This window comes from Tasmannia lanceolata, unplaced genomic scaffold (assembly GCF_043159265.1).
Source record: "Tasmannia lanceolata isolate RefF3 unplaced genomic scaffold, GAP_Taslan_0.1 ptg000007l, whole genome shotgun sequence".
Lineage (NCBI taxonomy): Eukaryota > Viridiplantae > Streptophyta > Magnoliopsida > Canellales > Winteraceae > Tasmannia > Tasmannia lanceolata.
In genome coordinates, this window is record NW_027518684.1 from 18,459,670 (window position 1) to 18,480,539 (window position 20,870).

Consider the following 20,870-nt stretch of genomic DNA (forward strand, 5'->3'; position numbering starts at 1 on the left):
CCTACCCAAAACAGAGTGAGCCTACATTGTTTGGATGATCCAAAGCATTCATTTGATGTGCCTTGACATAGATAGGGTGTGACCAAAAAATCATCTCCATAGGATCATCCTAACCCTTCGGTTTGTGGACGGACCGTCAACTGAGGAGGTCTACCTTATAGACATTGAAAATTCCGGGGGTGGAGTTGATGAGTTTGGAACTACAAGGTTACCATTGAATGTGTCAAAAAGTTGAGGGGTGCAACTGTATTTTTCCAAAAAAAAAAAATGAAGAATGGCACTCAAGTCCTGGGCCATTTCTCCCATAATGAAGAATGGCGTTCATCAAACCCAAAGAAAAACTCAAAGTCTGTTTAGGAGAGTCATGGCTCCTCTCTAATTAAGCCGTTAGTAGCTCCAGTTGCCTTGAATCAACCTCCCTTCCCTTTTCTTTTCTATTTTCTCTTTGTTATTTATGGTACGACCAATCAAGCACGTAACTGGCTTTGCTAGGCATTTCTCAGAACGGCTGTTGCATGAGAGTGCAGCTACCTGAGATGAATTAAATGAATAAGACAAAATCTGAAGTTATGTGATGTTAGACAAAATCTCTCATGCAACAGCTGTTCCGCAAAATGCCATCAGTGATGTTCCCTATCAAACCCCAATTTAGGAACTTCCCTAATTATAATTTAAAATATAATTCATTAATTAAAAGTATGTTAGATATTTATTGCAGAAGCTGTTTTTAACCCCCCCCCCCCCCCCCCCCCTCAAAAAAAAAAAAAAAAGGATAATTCGCCCCCCTTTTAACGCGAATTGTGGGCAGACTTTAAACGTTTTTTGACGTCAAATCACTTTAACAGGGGGATGCATTATCCTACAGGGCGTGAAAATATCATCTCCCTCTATTGCTGGCCTTGTTGGGATTGCGAGAAACATTTCTTGAAGAGGGGTGAAGGCTTTTGCTCTTTAAGCTAGAGGTCGGCTGTTCAATCCCAGCTTACCTATAAAAAAAAGGATCAATTACTGTTACATGCTGCAAATTTGAAAAAATGACGAGAAAATGTTGCTTTTTGAAAAATCACTAAGAAATGCTGTTTTATTAAAAGAAATGTTGCTAGGAACGAAAATGCCCCTCAACTTACTTTAATCTCTCTCTTCTTGGTTTTACCGTTTTACTCTTTTACTTCCAGGCGATAGAAGCCTTCTTCTTCGGCGAAACATCTCATTTCTTTGGCAGCAGATGCTCTTTTGTCCTGAGGGATTCTAAGGATCAACAACTATGCCTTTCTTGAAAGCCAAGAGCGCCGATCTATCAGTGTTTATATCGTCATGTGAGCAGAGGAATAAAATAGAATGGGAAGATGAGAAGGAGAAATTGGATTATGGACATGTTGAGAAACCCCATTTGATAATTTTTTGTTGTGTTACTGTGGCTAATGGAAAACTCCACTAACTCTCTTAACTTCTAAACTTGTAAAAGAGATGCTATGGCAAAGTCATATGTTCATCATTTTCGTGCTATCCAATGGACATCAAATGATTAGTTATTTTCAGAAAGGACAAAATCTTTATGCTAGAATTTGTAGAACTACCCTGTTTTGATTGCTAGAGTGGTCGGTCCAATGTAGGTGATGTTTACCACCATCTGATATTTGAACGAGATCTACTTGACCGAAGGCAAAAAGAGTTCTGAATGTTACTGAAATTAAAAAATTTAGTCGAAGCCAAAGAAAATTTGTCGAAGGGTTTCGAGATCTCCCCCTCTTCTTCTCAACGCAAAAACAGGTACTCGAAGCCAAAACAGGATATTCGATGCCAAAATTTACTTGGTCGAAACCAAAAATTACTTGGTTGAATTGAAAAATGTGTTTCCTGTAACATTCGCCGTTGTGTTTTTCGCTTCGACTAAATTTTTTTAGGCTTCGAATAACTGGTTTTCTTGCTTCGACTAACATGTTTTTGGCTGTGACTAAAACTTTTGAATTCTAGTAACATTTGGAACTTTTTTCGTCTTTATCTAATATATTTTAGCTTCGAGAAATATTTGTTAGCTTCGACTATCATTTTTTTTTTTTGCTTCGACTATCATTTTTTGGATTCGACTATCATTTTTGGCTTGGAGTAACTTTTTTTTGGCGTCAACTAGCATTTTTTGGGGTTCGACTATCACTTTGTGGGTTTGAGCTATCGATTTTTTATTTGAGTTACATTTTTTTAGCTTCAAGTAACCTATTTTTTGGCTATGAGTAACCCGTGTGAGTACCATTTTGGCTTCCAACCCTTTTGCCTAGTGAAAGCTCTTTGGGCAACTGATTTTGGCTACAGCCACTAGAAAAGGGGAAATTCTTACAAAGATAATGAGATTTTGGATATTTGGAGGAGGAAAAAGAAAATGAGAAAGGGGCATCTCTAGAGAACTCCTTGACAGAGCATATGCCGGAGAAATGAAGATGTTTCGCCGGAGAAGAAGGCTTCTATCGCCGGAAAGATAAAGTGTAAAAACAAAGAAGAGAAAGATAAAGTAAGGTTAGGGGTATTTTCGTCCTAAAAAATCTTTTTTTAATAAAATAGCATTTCTTAGTATTTTTTCAAAACTCAACATTTTCTCGTCATTTTTTCAACTGTCCAGCATGTAATAGTAATTGATCCTTAAAAAAAACATTTCTTGAAGAATTGGGCCTTGAAAAAAATATGAAAACCCTGTTTTGAAAATGTCGTTCCTTTTTTTTATCAGCTATGCATGGTTTTTAGAGTGGGAAATGATATTTCCAAGCACTAATCTTCGTTACTTTTTTTTTTTTTTGTCTTTCTTTGAAAACAATTGCAGCATTTCCACTTATTTTCTTGAAATTAACTTCATTTTTATCCCTTATTTCTACATTAGCTATGCAAGTTGACTGACTTTTTAACATATAAAATCCCGTGACTTCCAAAATTTATATTGGGCCTCAATCAGTTCTAGTAACTTATCTTGAAAAGAAGAAAGAGAAAAAAAAAAACAGACTAAATTGCTCGTTCTTCTAAAAAAGAATGAGAGGATACCACAGAGAAATGATTTGGAAACAGTAATAAGAAGGAAATTGAGCAAAGCCCTTTAACAAAAAGAAGAAATTGTATCAAGTTATCAACAGATACACATGAAAGTTTTTTTTTAAAAATGAAGAGTGAGTGAAGAGTTGCTTTTTCCATTAGCCCAGTAAGAAAATTTGGAGAGGGTCAGGAAACGAAAATTCTGCAACCCCTAAACAGAACAACAAAGGAATTAGAGTTCTATGTGAATTTTTCCTTTTCACAAAGGTTCCCTTTTTTTCACTGCCACTGTCTCATACGGTTGTAGAATTTCTCGTTTTCTTCTAACAAAATATAGTTGGATTTTGATAATAACAAACTATCCTTATTCAAGAGTTAACTTCTCAGTCAAATACATTGAAGATTTTTGCATTCCTCTGTAATCAAATTGGGTGCTTAAAAAGTGCATTACTATCATAAGATGAGATCCTTATCCCATTGTTACAACCCACAAACCAAACATTTAAGGTCATGTTTGGCAACCATGATTTTTTTTTTCATGGAATATTTACTTGCCAAGTGTTGAGAGGGGTAGGGAGAGAGGGAGGGATAAAATTGCGAGGGCCGGAGTGAGGAGATGGTGGGAAGTGGCTGACAAATAAAGAAAACAAAAACTCTATTTCTATTGCGGATTTGCTAGCGTCGTCCATCGCAGAAGGCGTTTTGCGGATGGTCTGTTGCATCTGACAGCAGCCACAGAGGCTCACCTTTCAGCAGATTTTGTCGTCATTCACGAGATGGCTGCTGTCAGATGCAACAGATCATCTGCGAAATGCCTTCTGCGATGAACGCTAGCAAATCCCTTTTTATCGAGTAAAAGTTTTTCTTTTCCCTGTTTTTTCAGCCACTTCCAACCCTCTCCTCACTCAGACCCTCTGAATTCTCTGACTCTTTCACCCTCCTTGTCCCTCTCCCACCATTCTATTTACTAATATTCCATGGACAAAGCTTTCATGGCTGCCAAACGTTGCCTAAAAGTGTAAAAGGTGGAAGATGGCCTAACAAGAGGGTGTAAATAGTATCAAAGATGAAGGACAAATCAACACTACCAAAGCAGAAAGAGATGCATTTATTACTAATTAAATATCTTACAGAAAATTTCAAAAGTAGAGTTTTCAACATCTATATAGACCATCAAGAATCAGACCTTAATGATGCCATCAGCCTCATTCCCCTTTTCAATTTCGTATGCTAAGTAAAATAACAGGCCTTTCATGAACAAATACGTCTGATCACAACCATGAACCCTGCCTGAAAAGGGTTCCTCCAATACAGTTCTCATTACCTGTTTATCTGTTAAAATAGAGATAAAAAATCAGATACCTTATAAAGAAATCTCAAACAGGAAGTAATGTGAGCAAACAATGGACGTCGAGCAATGGGTCAACCTTTTCAGAAGTTCTTACATTCCAGGCATCGTTCTGTAAGGGGTAATGGGGGTTGACAACATATGGTGGTTGCGGAACTTGATTTTTCAGTAGTGGAAGCCTTGCGGGAATATAATCATCATCGCTATCATAGTAGCTTCCACGATCTGGCCCAAGAGCTCTGAGGACCATAGCCAAGAACATAGACAATGCCTGGAAAAACCAAATGTGGAACTTGCTAAGACATATGAAATGAGAAGAAAATCAAAATAAGCATTTGTCTAAGCCATCTTATAGATAAATAAGCATAGGAGTTGCATGTGAAACATAACAAAAGCAAACCATTAGCAAAAGGTAAATTTTATTTAGGGCCTCTTTGGATACCTCTAGACATTTTTTTTTGAAAAGGTACCTCTAGACATTATTTGCATATAATCTTATATTCAATTGGTTTTGAAAAAAAATATGACTATTTGCAAATAATGGTTTTAAGAGCATTATAAATGATATAATCAATGGCTTCCAAAGAGACAGTACTGCGCCATTTGCAAATATAATTAACTTAAAATAAACCTTATTTGAAGTAATATTAACTTAAAATAACCTTATTTGCAAATAAGGACTGATTTTAGGGGTAGCCAAAGAGGCCCTTAGTTTACTTATGACACACAATTACGACATCTTTTAAGTCGCTGCAGAAGTAGTGCTATAAACTTGAAAAAAAACCTATACAGTTTCAGGTGTGTGGAGCTTCATTTTTACAGTCAAAGGATAATGCATGTGATTGTAAAGCAATACAAAACGACAACAATGTAGAAAGAAGTTTGGCTTCACGAAAAAACCTGTGCAGCTACAATCAATGAGGCTATCCATTTGCACATTTCAAAGTTTGAATGGACGAAATCCTTAAACTCATCAAATCTCCCTGTTTGGTCTTCTGGGAAATCCTGGGGCAGCATCACAGTCAAGTTAAAATGGCAAACCATGTAATAACATACATGTGTGAGAGAGTGCAACAGACAATTCCACCAAAAAGACGGCACACCTCTTCCCAGTTGCTATTCAGGAACACGTCTGCAGTGACCGCAGCCTCCAGCAGGACAAGCAAAAAGACAAACACCATATACTGTGTCCATTTAAGGTTGACAGTGATGGGTCTCGCATTTAATTCTCTACTCAAAAAACAGTCTTACACCACGAAAGCTTAGCCAAATGGGTATTTTGACTTATCTATGAGATGGTTTAGACAAATAATACAATTGTATGGTCCATTCAAACTAAAGTTATATGATCCAATCTTCTGAAAATCAAATTATATAAGAAATTGTAATTTGCTATTTTTTCATAGGAGTGATGAAAAACCTATCAAAAGAAATAGATAAGGACAAATCAATCAGAATTGTGTAATAAATAAGCCCAATAAGGATTTGGAATTTCAAAAAACACAATAACAATCATGGAAACATAGAAAACATTTTTTGAGTGAATTGTACGAGTTTTTCAAATAAGATTTTGTTAAAAGTATAAAAGATAAATAACGCCTTTCTCCAACAGCTAAAGCTTTTGGAGAAGTTGGTAAGTTAACATGGTATCAGAGCCAAAGGTCTCGAGTTCAAACCTCCCGGATAGCAAAAATCCACATGCGATGGTCGGCCCAAAGTGGTACCACATGTGCCACGTGTTTGCCAAGGGGGCCACATGTGCGGGGGAGTGTTAAAAGTATAAAAGATAAATAAGCTTAAGCTTTTGGAGAAGTTGGTAAGTTAACAGATTCAAACTAAATCACAATTTTTTTCAGGAGATAATTCGAACCGTCCGATTATCATAAATCATAGAATTTAAAAACACTGGTTGAAAACTTGACAGTTTTGGAGAAGTTGGTAAGTTAACAGATTCAAACTAAATCACAATTTTTTTCAGGAGATAATTCGAACCGTCCGATTATCATAAATCATAGAATTTAAAAACACTGGTTGAAAACTTGACAGTTTCTGGCATTCACTCGTAAGACAAAGGGATGCATCTATTCAGAATTCGTATACTACATTTTATCTATTCGATTTTGATAATTTACAATTAATATTTGATTATATCATACACTTACCAGTAGATATATGTATGCAGAGCTAGATCATACAAAGTTGTAGCACTTTTAGATTTTAAACAACCGAAACAGACTGAGTTTTTCTTTGGGTTTGCCACATAATTACCAGCTTGGGAAGCAAAATGTGAAACGGATGTGAGAAACAAGGGGAAAAATTAGTGGGAAAACGAGAATGGAGGAAGTGATAGAAAATTGTATAATAAACGCAATGAGAAACATATTAGGGAACACGTTAGAAACGGTTCAGAAACGATCGAGAAATGTCAAGGGAAATACATGCGAAACACAAGAGAATAAATATATGTTAGAAAAGTTTTTTATATTATGAACTCAATATATTATTACACCTTCTTTATTTCAGCTTTTTACGAGATTTTACACATAAATACATCCATTTATAATTTTTTCATAAATTTGATTTAAATTCGAGGGCAACATATATGATTTATCTATACACTCTATTTAGTTTATTTTTTAGCAAAATATTTTAATTATTTCTATTTTTTATTACTATATATATTATTGTTTTCCTTTTTAACATGCATTCAACAATTTTTTTGCTGTGATTTCTTAAAAAAACGTCTCATGTAAAGGTCACACATTTATTTTCACACGTTTCTTATACGTTTCTCACATGTTTCACACGTCTCACATAAGTTTTCCATATGTTTTCCACTCATTTCCCAAACGTTTCCCTTGCATTTCGGAAATATTTCTCCAAATATTTTTCACATTTCATAAACGTTTCCAAAACGCATTTCCCACTCCCTTAAAGCATTTCCGGCAACCATGGTTTGAAGTTTATATCCTCCACACACCAAGCATCTATGAAGCGCCAAGACACTACTCAAATAACAAATTGCACAGTCAATTCAAACTCTATAGTTGAAGCTTGAAAGCTAGGGCAAAATAAGCTTAATCTGATAAGTAAAAATAATCTTGGTGAGACACTTTAGCAATTATGTTGCTATCCTGCTCAAAGAATACCAAATGATACCCTTTTGGCTTTTGCATCCTTAACTCTTCTATTTAGACTAAATTTTGAAATTTTCCATGGAAATATTGAGTTTATAAACTCGGACTCGGACAATAACTCGGCCATGGTAAAGGGAGTCGACTCGGGAGAGTCAATAATTGATGTGGTCAATTTTTCATTAACTCGGGTGAGTCAAAGTAGTTAGGATTGAATTGGTAGGGTAAAATTTGGACTCTGACGAGGACTTGGGCAAGGTAAAGGGCACTGCTTCAAAACTCCCTACATCAACCGTTGACTTGCCCAAGTGGACTCCCTTTAACCTTGGCGAAGTCCAAATTTTTCCCTACCAACTCAATAAAAAATCCTTTGACCCCCCTTGTTATGACCGCGTCCACTGAGTGCTCGGCTGCGCCGCATCGAGTTGGAATAGGATTTGCTTTGATTGTGTTTTGGCCCGCATCAACCTTTTTGAAACCCTGGTAAAGGGAGCCAACTCGGCGAGTCAACGATTGATGCAGGGAGTTTTAGCTTTAAAATAGTGGAAAATAAAACAGATTGGTCGACTTGACCTGATCTTGGTTTTACAAATGCCGTGAAAAACTTGAACAAATACCCAACAAAATACAAAATAGAATGGTACAACATGAAGTTCTAGTTTTAGAAACTCAATCAATGCTCGGCAATGTCTTGAGTCAACTCCGACTCAGGTCTCCCTTGATTTGGACTCGTGTTTAGGGTTTTCAAATCACAAGCTTGACAGGGATAATTCTGTAAAATCGTCATAATATTTCAAGAATTAATTCCCATTAGAAAAAATGTTGAATATTCTATCTTAAACAGTAAACCTGTAGTTTTGAAGAACTAAAAAAAGCAGTCTCCAAGTAAACCCAAGCTAGAAAACTAAACCTTAATCCATTACAAGAAAAAAGAAGAAAGAAAACTGAACCTTCATGAAGAGAAACAATGGAAAGAAGAAACCATTTCCCATCTAGTTACATTGGAAAAGGATACGCAAGAAAGGCAGTGACCATTGGCCGTCTCTGCAGCAATATGGCCTGAACATGTTATCACACATAAGGTGATTCCCAATCCAAGAAAAGTGTAAATAAACCTGCAGTTGGAGATGGGAGCAGTTTAGATTGCTTTCAAAATTAAGTGACCAAATATAGGGTACAGAATTCACTGCTAAAAAAGATCATTGCATAAAATTTAAAGAAATAAAGTAAATTGCCTTCTCAACAGATCTCCATCACCATTTTTTTAATGGTCAGATCTCCAACACCAATTAAACTAAGAAAATGATTCAAGGATGCTGCAATGAGTGCCCCAGGCCGGGGCGGCCTCTCCCTGTGTGCCCTGCATGTGGGCCAGACTGCAGAGGTGGTCTGACCCACATGCAGAGTCTATCCCGGCTGGTATCCTCACTTCACCGTCCTGCTAGCACTTCTTATTAAACTAACATTAACATCATCAACAACTAGGATAGGGTTTGAGTGGCAGTGATTATAATGGATGTATTGCGAGCAATAGAAACAATTAAAACCACCTTAGTGTGAATAATTAACCAAAAAAACTGCATCTAACCATGGAGAATAGGAGATTGATTGCATACCTATTGAACTCCTTACAATGAAACATTAACTTTCAAACAGGAAAGGAGAGATGAATGAAAACAAGAAAATAAATTCTTTCAACCGGAAAAATATATTGTGAATAAAGGCTGTATAACATGTCTGCCACTTTTAAGACCAACTCCTCTGTATAAAATAATTGCAATCCTAACCAACTCAAATAAGAGATCCAGATCAGATAAATATAAATCATAGTATCATAACTCAACTCTTCGACATTAAGAAAAACACTAAGACTCAAAAACCTCTTCAACAGTAAACCATTTCAAGATAGAAGCAGTATAAGAGGTAAGAAGGAAATGAAAAGAACTCAACTCCTGCCTGTTGAAAATCAAATAAAAGGACGCATCATTCGATCAATATCAAACTACACAGGTGACAGGAAACACCCTTCTCCCTTAAATTCGTAGTTACAGAGCTGAGAATTCTCATATCCCCTAATACACACCAATTTTTTCTTTCTAAAAGAAAAAGGACATGAAAGTGATATGCCCTTCATCAAAAGACAATCACCAATTACCCATTATGCATTCTGTCAGCAAGCAACTTAATCAACATCTCCAATATCCAAACAGCAGCTAAAATAACCATGACACCTTGACCAAGCAGCCAAATTCTCCATTACATAATACTTTTAAGAGGCCTCATCAGGGATGCCAGCGGCAGTATTATTAGGAACTGGGGGCCTCATCCTTAACATTCATAAGAATACTGCTGCTGGCATCCCTGATGAGGCCCCCAGTTCCTGCTCTACCCGGGTTCCCGAATGAGCTCCCGCCAAAGTTAAGTTTAAACCATCCCTCAGGAGGGGAGGTTCCCACTTTGGCATAATACGGTTGACGGATCTCCTTTCAGAAATTACCATACCCCAATTAAAAAGGATAACTCCCGTTGGGTATGGGATACCAGATTTTGCTCAAGACCGAGATAATATGGAGATGCGGATGTCCAGAGCAATGTGCTGCCAAGATTAGCATTTATTCTGAAAAATTCGACGATTGCGCTCAGCCCATAAATGCCAGGTGACAGCGAAAGGAAGCGCCTTCCACAATGATTCACCAAACATCCACTGAAGGCAACATTCCAATATAGTAAAATATCGGAAATATTATCTTGAAGCACCCAGTTCACCCCAAAAGCCTTGAATAGAGCCATCCAAACGCGATATGCAGACATGCATGAGACAAACAGATGATTCAAAGATTCCTCAAAGCAGTGGCACATAACACACCAGCTGGCGAGATGGAAACCCCGACGTTTGAGGCGGTCACATGTATTTATGCACCTATGGCCAATAGTCCAAGCAAAGGCTGAAATCCGCGGTGGCGGGATCGGACTCCAAATGCGAGATATTGGAGATCTAGGACCCTCTTCGCCATTTAGTTGCCGGAAAAATGAACAAACAGAGAACCCCCCTTGAGAATCGGGTGACCAAATCCATTCGTCAGGGGAGGATGAGGATAGGTACTTACTTGATAGCAAACTGAGGAGGGATTCAAAAAATCCAATCTCATCATCCTTCAGATCTCGACGGAGACGAATGTCCCAGAATAAGTTTCCGTGGCCTTCTCCCCTGACCAAGTAATCACAAATTTGCGCTTGGGAGTCAGAAGATAGCCGAAAAAGAGATGGGAAGGCATCTTTTAGGAGTCGATTCCCGACCCATAGGTCCAGCCAGAATCTGACGAGGTCCCCCCTTCCCACCTTGAAGCACACGAACGGCAGGAATAATTCCCGAGACCCACTTACAGATTTCCAAATACCGGATCCACGTCCGGAACTGGGACCATTGCACTCCCACTCCCACTCCCCCCACCCACATCCATATTTATCTCTAATTAATAGGAGCCAAAGCGCATCCTTCTCGACTCCAAACCGCCGTATCAAGAAAAGATAACTAATTTGTTTTGGCTTCAACTTCGTGAGAAGTTTAAGAGGAACTAGTTCTACTCGAATTAAACCAAAAGCACAATTCTATTCTTCAGCATTACACCATAGGTGGAAAGGGGTGAAGACATCAAAACATCCCCAATCAAACAGTTCCCATTTAAAAGTAAAACATTTCTCCAAACAGTCCCATTTATAAACTAAAAAAGAACAAAGAAACAACAAGAATAACCCATTTATCCTCTACCAAACATTCACATGCAAGATTTTTGAAACAAAACTAAAAAACTAGAGAAAATTTTCTTCAAGAAACATACCATGGGGCTTGAAGATCTGAATCACCTAGGTTTTTCAGCCAAACCCTAAGCATCCAAGACGAGTACATAATCATTGCAATCCCAACCATCCCTATAACCGAATTCATGAGTTTCAGAATCGATTGAAGGCAACTCCTCATGATTCTCCCCATTGATTAAGCCTCCTAAAATCAACCAATCAACTAAGGAGTTTGCGCAAACCCTAGACAAAAAAAAAAAAAACTCAGATTTCAGACAAAAATCCAACAAGAAAAAAAAGATCAGTAAGAAGAGGATTTCAGCATAACCACCATTTTCCTCCTCTCCAATTCTCAACAATGGACGCGTGGATTTTATAATCCAGGATTGCAAAATCCTCGATTTTACACGCTAAAACTTGGATTTTACTAGCTAAAACCTAGATTTTATAGGCTAAAGCCCTAATTTTACAATCCAGGATTGGAAGATCCAGGTTTTAGCTTATAAAATCCAAGTTTTAGATCCAAATGAGCTTTAGGGTTTTTTTACTACTAGAAGGATTGGAAATTTAGGGTTTATAAACAATTAATGACATCAAACGAACTCACCGAGATATTACGAAAACCCAAACTTAAAAGAAGAAAATTTCAGAATACATTTCCCCGTTAGTTCTACCCTCTATCTCGTTTATTATTAGGGTAATGATATTTTCACCCCCTTGCATTACTTGCACGCTCCCCTTGTAAACTGATTTTGACATAAGTTGCTCACTTTTCACGCGAAATAAGGTTATTAGGGGAGCGTGCATGTAATGCAGGGAGTGAAAATATCATCTCCCTTATTATTATTATTATTAATCGTATCGAAGAAATAAGAATATCTCGGTTATCTCTGAGTGAACGAGATTTTCTAACATTAGTGGGGTCCAACATAGATGTAGGCCACTATGTTAATCTTGTGCCGCACAAGATCAACGGTCCAAATTCCACCATTCACTACACACAATGCCTGATTATGGTTAGACTCTATTGATATAATGATATTGGCACCAATCTTAGTTAAATTTCAATCGGAGGACCCAAATGTCTTGGGGTTGACCGGGTTCCACATACCTAAATTCCAGTCTGAACAATGCTAGCCGTACGATTAATTGCCTGAAAATGAGATCTGAAATCCACGTAGCTGGATTCAAACATCATTGATCAGACGGCTAGTAATGTGTGATGTATGATGAGAGGGTTGAGGAGCTTCCATAGTGGGACCCATTAATCAGTGGTGCTCATGAATTCTATGATCGGGAAATAGATGGGTTATATCACAAAATCGGGCTTCCAATAAAAAAAAAAATGGATCATATGATATTTCCACTCCATCTTGTTTGTCTTTTTGGGGAAAATGCTGCATTTCCAGGGTGGATATAAAAGGAAAATAATATCAGCACAACCATATTTTGATATTTTTTGTAACCCATCTTGTCTTTTAGTATTTAAAGAGCCATCAAAAGCTCTCACGAGCCAATTAAAGAAGAAAAGACAGCTGGGATTGCGCAAATATCAAAATATGGCTGTGGGGATAACATTTCCCATATAAAAATAACCAAAATAAAAAACTTGGAAAACGACGAAAAAACCCTATCAAATAGAAAATAACCAAAATACCCCTTCATCTCATGGAAAATTGGAAACTGATCAAAACACCCTATCTCATTGAAAACAACCAAAATACCCCTATCCTGTGGTTTTCAAAATGAACTTTGCAAATCCAATCACCTTGATTTAGGATGAAAATCAATTCCGCACTGGTAACAGATTCCATTTTGAGAAATTTGAAAAGCAGTATCTCATTGAAAGGTTCGATACAGGTGATTCTTCAAATGTGATTGTTTGGGTTAGTAGCTCACCTGAGGCAAGCACAGCCCCATTTGTAAGTGTTTGCTTGCTAATGAAATCTACTCATATAAACACATCGAATGAAAACATATCCAGAATGGTCATGAATACTGCCCCACTCCAAGGATTATTGCTCAAAGACCACATTTGCAAGTATTTGAGTAGAAGATTTTGAATGTACGATCAGGATGTTTGAAAAATAAGTCACATTTTACAACGTGATATGCAAGTTATATCAAAGTTCTTGAGAGAGTTTAGGAAGATGTCTTGAATATTTGAAGTAAATATCCTCACAAAATTGAGTTTCTTTCTTGAAAGTTTCACCTGATTCACTTAATTCCAAAGTTCTGTTATCATCCCACCAAGGAAATTACTTTTGAAACTATGGACATATTGAAAGAAAACTGATGTTTTGTCCCCTCCGTTGTTTAATGATCAACGAACTATCTGTTGGGTATATAATATAACCCATGTATGTTCTAATATAAGCCCAATAAGATAATGGACCGGTGTAGTGGGCCTATTTAGGCTAGGGCTAGAGCCCACTAACCTATTAAAACCCTAGTGTATCTAATATATAGAGGGGCTGGAGGCAACAAACTTGGTATTCCAAATTAGATACCTTGGGTGTAATGCTTCAAGCAACCTCTTGCTTGGCCTAATTACTCTAACACTATCTTGCGACATTCTGGGTCTACATTCAACTTCTCATTAGATAGGAATTCAAATTTTAACTGACCCAAATGATATATGCCATTATTGGAGATACTGTAAATTTAAGAACTTTCCAGTTCCTTATTAGATAATGCAAGTAACTTGGGAAGTAGGTGGTTATTGAATGGTTCTTTAACATGAAGACAAATAATATATGACTTGAAGGTTATAACAGAGACAATGAGGAATGATACCCATACAGAATGCTTACAATACGATATTAGTCATAACCCTTCAGGTTGGAGAGGATTTTCAGTGCCAGACAGGAAGAAAAGATATGTTTCTTAGTTTGCAATGTGACTTTTCTTCCTGAACATTAGTTTGCAGCTTGAAGTCTCTGCTAACCAAGAAGGTATTCCAAAGTGTTTTTTTTTTTTTTTTTTTTTTTTTTTTTTTTTTTTTTTTTTTATGAATGGTGAAGGTATCCGAAGTTATAACAACAAAAAGCAAAAGTAACTTGTGTTATCAAAATCAGAGTGCATTTTATAAGGTTTTCTATCTGAAGAGTAATAACTTTCGGACATATATTGATATGGGACGCTGGTGTTTCCCGGGAATTGAAAAAACAGTCCCTCATTTCCTTTCTGCTTATTTCAATACTAACTAATTAGAATGGGCATCATCTTCTTGGGTAATCACCAACATGGTCACAATGAGAAAATAATGCAGTAAAGTATAAAATTCTACCTAAACATTCATGATCATGGATGTTTTGTCAGATTGGAATTTGACTCGTGATTGAGTTTTCATAAGCAATAATAAGCAATCCCAAACACCTCAATAATTCCTAAGTTAATCATCAAAATCGAAGTACATTCTATAGGCATTTTAATAATTTATAAATTAATCATCAAAATCCAAGTACATTCTATAGGCATTTCTATTTGAAGAATAATAACACTCAACCAATTTATCAATTTGAAAACCCAATTTCTGGTAAAGAGAAACAGCAGGAATCCTTGAGGGGTCAACATGAAGGCACACACGACAGATCTTTCTTGTTCTGCATTTCTCAATAGCAGCTTTCAGTAATGCTTCTCCATGGCCTTGCCTTCTATAATTTTCCTTCACTATACAAATGACACACAGTACAAACATAAGCTCAGTGGTAAAGACTAAACAGCCTGCATTTACCAACTCATAACAAATTTTAAAAATAATCACGTGTAATTCAATCTGCATTTTCAAGTAAAATATCCATCATTCCCCTGAAATGGCACAGATAAGCAAACATCCATAACTAGTCAGTATGTACTCTCAACTCAACAAAGCCTTTGTCCCAAACTAGTTGGGGTCGGCAACAAGTCAGTATGTAAAAGAAAGAAAAAAATCAAAAGCTTAATTTTACATTACAGAGTGCAATATAGATTTTCAGTTGGTCATGAAATATAAGAAAATGGAAAATGTTAAAAAAAGACAGGTGTTTTTATCCGTCCCCCGTAGTTAATATTCAAGCAAATATTATCAGTCCACCTATTCATGTTCTTGAATGAAGGGAGAATGTTTCAATACCTCTGTCTAATTCATGTTAAAACTAGAAAAAGGAGCTAATGGTCCCTTATTCATAAAAAAAGAATAGCATTTTAGCTAGTTATGACTAATTAGTCAATTTAAAACCTTGCAAGTGAAAGCAAGGAATAGACAAGAAACATTGGGCCATCTTCCCAAGTATACTAATATTTCAGAACCAACCAACCCTCGCCCGATAGATTTTCAAAATTTAACGCTCCATGATAAAAAGCACAAAATCCAAAATAACAAAAAAATAGGAGGGGAAACAATTTCAAGGGTTCCTTTATTTCTTACCTCATCCCAACAAATTTCAAACTCATTACTCATGTTGCGAGGAAAATGTTTGATGAAATGACTGAAAGATAAGTGGTCCCATTGCTCGTGTTTTTATTGGTGAGATCGTAGAGAAGGTGGGAAAATGTTTGATGAAACGCCTGAGAGAGATGTGGCCTCATTTAGTAGTGAGATGCTAGAGAGGGTGGGAAAATGTTTGATGAAACGCCTGAGAGAGATGTGGTCTCATTTAGTAGTGAGATGCTAGAGAGGGTGGGAAAATGTTTGATGAAATGCCTGAGAGAGATGTGGTCCCATTTCTCGTGTTTTTAGTAGTGAAATAGTCGAGTGGGTATTGCAACTAAGATGTTTGATGAAATGCCTAAGAGAGATGCAGTTCCATTGGCCATTGCTTGTGTTTTAAAGGCAAAAGTGAGATATTAGATGTCAGCTTACAGACAAATATCTTTCTGCATCTCTTTTCTCCCTCTATTTTTTATTAGGAAGTAAAGAAAAATTCAATGAAAAAGTTTCCAGGGTTACCAAACCTGCAATAAAAGACCCCTAAGTATCGAGAAAAGAAAAATTCAATAGAGTTGTTTACCTGCTAGTTTGGTAATGGATGCGTACAAGGAAGAAGGCCATGAATACATGACATAGCCTGCAACTTCTCCTCCAACCTCCAAATAAATTAATCCACAGTTCTTCTTTCTAAGCTCCTCGTGGAAAGATGCTGAAAGAGATTCGTGCTTGGGAAAAATTTTCCTCTCCAATTTCACAATCTCTTCTATCGTTTTAGAACCATCTCCCGTTGAATTTTTGGCGAGTTCAATGAATGAAGGATTCGCCATCTCACCCCCAAAGTCCGAAAACCAAAACAGTTCCTGATGTGGATTTTTGCAAGGTATGAAAATATGAAATGCGCCCACAAAACTCCAAAAGTAGAATGCCCAAAAATCCATACTATTCCGTAATTCCATGCCCCTGCATTTGTATATTTTCCTACTACGTCCCATTTTGGCAAGGGCATCTTTGTCATTTCAGTTGTTAACCTTTTCCCCGCCACCTGTGACCAATGATATGCTGCTGTAATTTTTTTATTTTATTAATAAACCTGTTGTCCTTAAAAAAAAAAAAAAAAAAACAAAGAGCCACTCAGTTTCAAACATTTGCTAATTTTGTAGTTTACTCATTAATCATGAAGGGAATTCTAGTGCTGACACTTAGCCTATCCCGAGATGATATGTTCTACTATGGAATGGCCTGAGATGCTAATTTTTTTAGTTTTTGTCTTTTGGCCCCTTCTTGGGTCCTTGTGTATTTCTTTGATCCTTTTAGGCCATGTTTGGATACAAAAAGATTTAGATTTGGATTTAGTTGATATTTTGAACTGGATCATATCCTTAGATTTCCAAATCAGCTACAACAGTGCAAAAAATTCTAATTTTCAAATCTGTTCTGAGACATTATTTGGAAATCAATATTTGTGGCTACTTACTTCACCATCGCTGCTTCTCCTCGACTTTGCTCCGGCAGAGACATCCCTCCCTCCCTCTCTCTTAAAACATGATCATGAAGATGATTGATGTGTTTTGTATCCAAAACTCAAATCCACATCAAAATACAAATGCTTGTGGTATCCAAACGGGCCCTTATATCATTTACCTTTTCAAAAAGGAAAAGCTTCGAATTAATAGGTTCTAAATTCAACCATTAAAAAAAGTTGAAAATTCATTGCTTCTTCGTGTGCATTCTATTGTATGTTATTGCCAATGATCTGTATCCAGATGACAGATTAACCCATGAAGCAACTGTAAGCACAGTCCTCGCCCTTTTTGCTGCTACACTGACAAGTGCTAATGTTGGCTTGATAACATTCGCATGCACATTTGCATACTGACTGTTGAACTATTGAAATGATCCCACCATTTGTTAGAAATAATAATGATGTGCAAATCTGTAATTTAGGATTCAAGAATACCTTATAACAAATTAACCTCATAACTTGAAGACATAAATCCATAATACTATTTTCTGCAATAATAATCTGTAAAGAAAAGGAGAGAAATTGTTAGACCACTTATCGAGTTGAGGCACGAAGAATATTCGTTGTCCTTAAGGCAAATCTCGCCCCCACTATGATGAATCAACGGTGCAGATGGGCGTGTCACCGTATGCCTCCAGGATACAACAACTCTCGCTCCAGGGGTGTGCACTCACGCAGCCAGGAATGCCTAAGAACTCGCTTCTATTTGCCAAAAAACCTTGATCAGAAAAGTTTAGGAGAACTAGCAGAAAAGGCTGAGAGAAAACTAGAAAAGAAAGAGAGCAGAAGAAGAATCCGCTAAGGATGTCTTTCTGTTTTCTCGAAAATCGATTTTATAGAAAGGTAATCAACAAGTTGGGGTGAAACGTCGCACTCTTTTAGTGCGTGAAAGACGTTTCCCAAACGGTCATTAAATCACAATTAAGGAATCTCAAACGGTAAAAAAGAGTTAAAACAAAATAAATAAACTCTTGACCGTTAAAAGAATAAAAAAGGAAAAAATAAATAATAGAAAAAGCCCTAGTCTCACACGCGCGGCCTGCCGGGCCAGGCGGCGCGCGTGTGTGGTAACACCAAAAGCCCGCTGGACCCAAGTGAGTGATTCGTGCGCGTAGGATCCCTATGATCTCTTGCTTATTCATAAGGCTAAGAGAGTGAAAGTATATATATGGCCACTCTCACCCTCTCACACTTCCCATCTAGGACTAAAGTTTTCTCATGACTTTAGCCTTTTTGGAGGGAAGCTTAAAAGCATAAAGCAAGTCCCAAACATTGAATTACAAAAAACATCCCATTGTAAGTTTGAATTACAAAAAGACTTTTTTCACATAAAAGTCAACAATCCCCCACTAATTCAAAATTACAAGAAATAAATAAATGTAAATAGATTTGATCAAGGCAATATGTGTTATGCATCAGCAGAGATGTCTTTTGGACTTGAACATTTACATAGTGTAGGTATATCGAGTTTATCAAGTATTCGATGAATATACATCTTGAACCAAGCACTTTTAGTAATAAACTGAGACAACATACCACGCACACAACACAGAAGGCATAAGCAAGTTCACACGGTGTCGCACTTTTCGGCCATGTGCTATATCCTGCTTTCATGAGTGCTCTAAAGAATTTAGCCCAATTCTCATAGGAAGCGGCCACACTTCCACACTCATATAGGTGTATTTATCAGGAGTGCCCTGTAACTACACATCCCACTGACAATCAGTTAGTCGGCTATAGATAACATTAAGAGTCCTACAACTCATCCTCTTTTCGTTACAGGTTGCACCCACACCATAGGGATAGGCTTAGTGAACTTAATTCACATACAATTTGGTGCAAAACAGATCACTCAAATAACTTGTTTTTCCCATTGAACCTACTTCTTGGGATCTCCAGTCAGATAGGTTGGGTTCCCATTATAAGTGATCTAAACAGTGGGCTTCAGCCCCATCCCCTTCGATGTGCTCATGACTAAATTTTTATTTAGTCCTTTTGTAAGACAATCTGATATATTATCAATTGATCTTACATAATTTATGGTTATCACTCCATTTTTCAACAATTGTCTTATGGAGTTATGCCTCCGACGAATATGTCGGGATTTACCATTATAAACATTATTACCTGCTCTTCCTATAGCAGCTTGACAATCACAGTGGATTGTAATACATGGTACTGGCTTATTCCAAAGTGGAATATCAGACAGAAGGTTTCTAAGCCATTCAGCTTCCTCACTTGCTTTCTTTAAAGCAATGAACTAGTGGATTTGGCTATACAAGTTTGCTTGGTAGATTTCCAAGAAACTGCTGTACTTCCTAGAGTGAAGACATATCCACTCCTAGATTTGGTCTCAAATCCAGATACCCAATTGGCATCGCTATACCCTTCTAGTACAACATGATATTTAGTAAAATGCAAACCATAGTTTAGGGTTCCTTTAAGATATTTCAATACTCTAATTAGTGCTTCCCAGTGATCACTACCAGGATTACTGGTATAGCTACTGAGTCTACCCACTGCATAGGCTATGTCTAGCCTCGTGCAATTCATCAAATACATTAGACTCCCTATAACTCTAGAGTATTCAAGTGGATTTACTCCACTTCCTTTATTCTTACATAATCTTATATTAGAATCATATGGGGTAGCCGCAAGTTTACAATCAAATTAATTAAACCTTCTAAGAATTTTTTCTACATAATGAGACTGAGTTAAAATTATTTCTTCTGGGTTTCTTTTTATTTTGATACCCAGGATTACATCTGCCTTTCCCAGATCTTTCATATCAAAATGATTTGATAAAAATTTCTTAGTGTCTTTTATTACACTTATGTCTGTTCCGATGATCAACATATCATCTACATACAGACAAATAATAACACCACTGTCCCCACTAAATTTGTTGTATACACACTTATCTGATTCATATATTATGAATCCATTTGATAGCATCACACTATCAAACTTCTCATGCCATTATTTTGGAGCTTGTTTCAAACCATATAGAGATTTTATAAGTTTACACACCTTTTACTCTTGGCCTTGGATTACAAAGCCTTCAGGTTGATCCATATAAATCTCTTCATCTAATTCACCATTTAGAAATGCTGTTTTGACATCCATTTGATAGATTTTCAGGTTATAAATTACAGCTATGGCAATAAGGATTCTAATAGTGGTTATCCTGGTTACAGGTGAATAAGTGTCAAAGAAGTCTATTCCTTCTTTTTGCTTGAACCCTTTAGCTACTAGTTTAGCTTTATACTTATTTATAGTTCCATCAGTTTTTAATTTATTCCTAAAGATCCACTTGCAACCAATAGGTTTGCAATCAGGAGGCAGATCTGTCAAGATCCATGTCCAATTACTCAAAATAGATTATATCTCACTCTTGACAGCTTCTTTCTAAAATGAAGAATCTGGAAGTGACATTGCCTCTTTATATGTCTTTGGATCTCCTTCTAGAAGATATGAAATAAACTCTGGACCAAAGTTTTTCTCTACTCTTGCCCTTTTACTTCTTCTAGGCTCTACTGATTCTTCAGACACATGGTGATTTTTATCTATAGATTCAATGGGTCTTTTAAGTGTGTTCTCACTTAGACTAGTCTTATAAGGGAATATGGTTTTAAAGAATTC

At 36.8% G+C, this 20,870-nt stretch overlaps 2 protein-coding genes across 5 annotated transcripts; both read right to left on the reverse strand.

Annotated features, from left to right (window-relative positions):
- Positions 1–4,100: 4,100 nt before the first annotated feature.
- On the reverse strand, positions 4,101–12,058 carry LOC143882176 (tetraspanin-19-like). 4 transcript variants are annotated; one of them, XM_077385633.1, is made up of 7 exons: positions 11,903–12,058; positions 11,337–11,538; positions 8,513–8,612; positions 5,467–5,547; positions 5,264–5,368; positions 4,443–4,634; positions 4,101–4,347 (listed from the first exon to the last, which is right to left on the reverse strand). In XM_077385633.1, the coding sequence occupies exons 2-7, from the start codon at positions 11,486–11,488 to the stop codon at positions 4,336–4,338; spliced, it is 642 nt and encodes a 213-aa protein (XP_077241748.1). In that variant the 5' UTR covers positions 11,489–11,538; positions 11,903–12,058; the 3' UTR covers positions 4,101–4,335. The 4 variants fall into 4 exon arrangements, with proteins under 4 accessions (XP_077241748.1, XP_077241750.1, XP_077241747.1 ...); XM_077385635.1 differs by lacking the exon at positions 11,903–12,058 and adding an exon at positions 11,627–11,892 and having other exon boundaries at positions 4,461–4,634; XM_077385632.1 differs by lacking the exon at positions 11,903–12,058 and adding an exon at positions 11,627–11,892.
- Positions 12,059–14,656: 2,598 nt separating this feature from the next.
- Positions 14,657–16,597, reverse strand: LOC143882178 (Acyl-CoA N-acyltransferases (NAT) superfamily protein). The gene is made up of 2 exons (XM_077385636.1): positions 16,287–16,597; positions 14,657–14,967 (listed from the first exon to the last, which is right to left on the reverse strand). The coding sequence occupies exons 1-2, from the start codon at positions 16,531–16,533 to the stop codon at positions 14,741–14,743; spliced, it is 474 nt and encodes a 157-aa protein (XP_077241751.1). The 5' UTR covers positions 16,534–16,597; the 3' UTR covers positions 14,657–14,740.
- Positions 16,598–20,870: the final 4,273 nt, after the last annotated feature.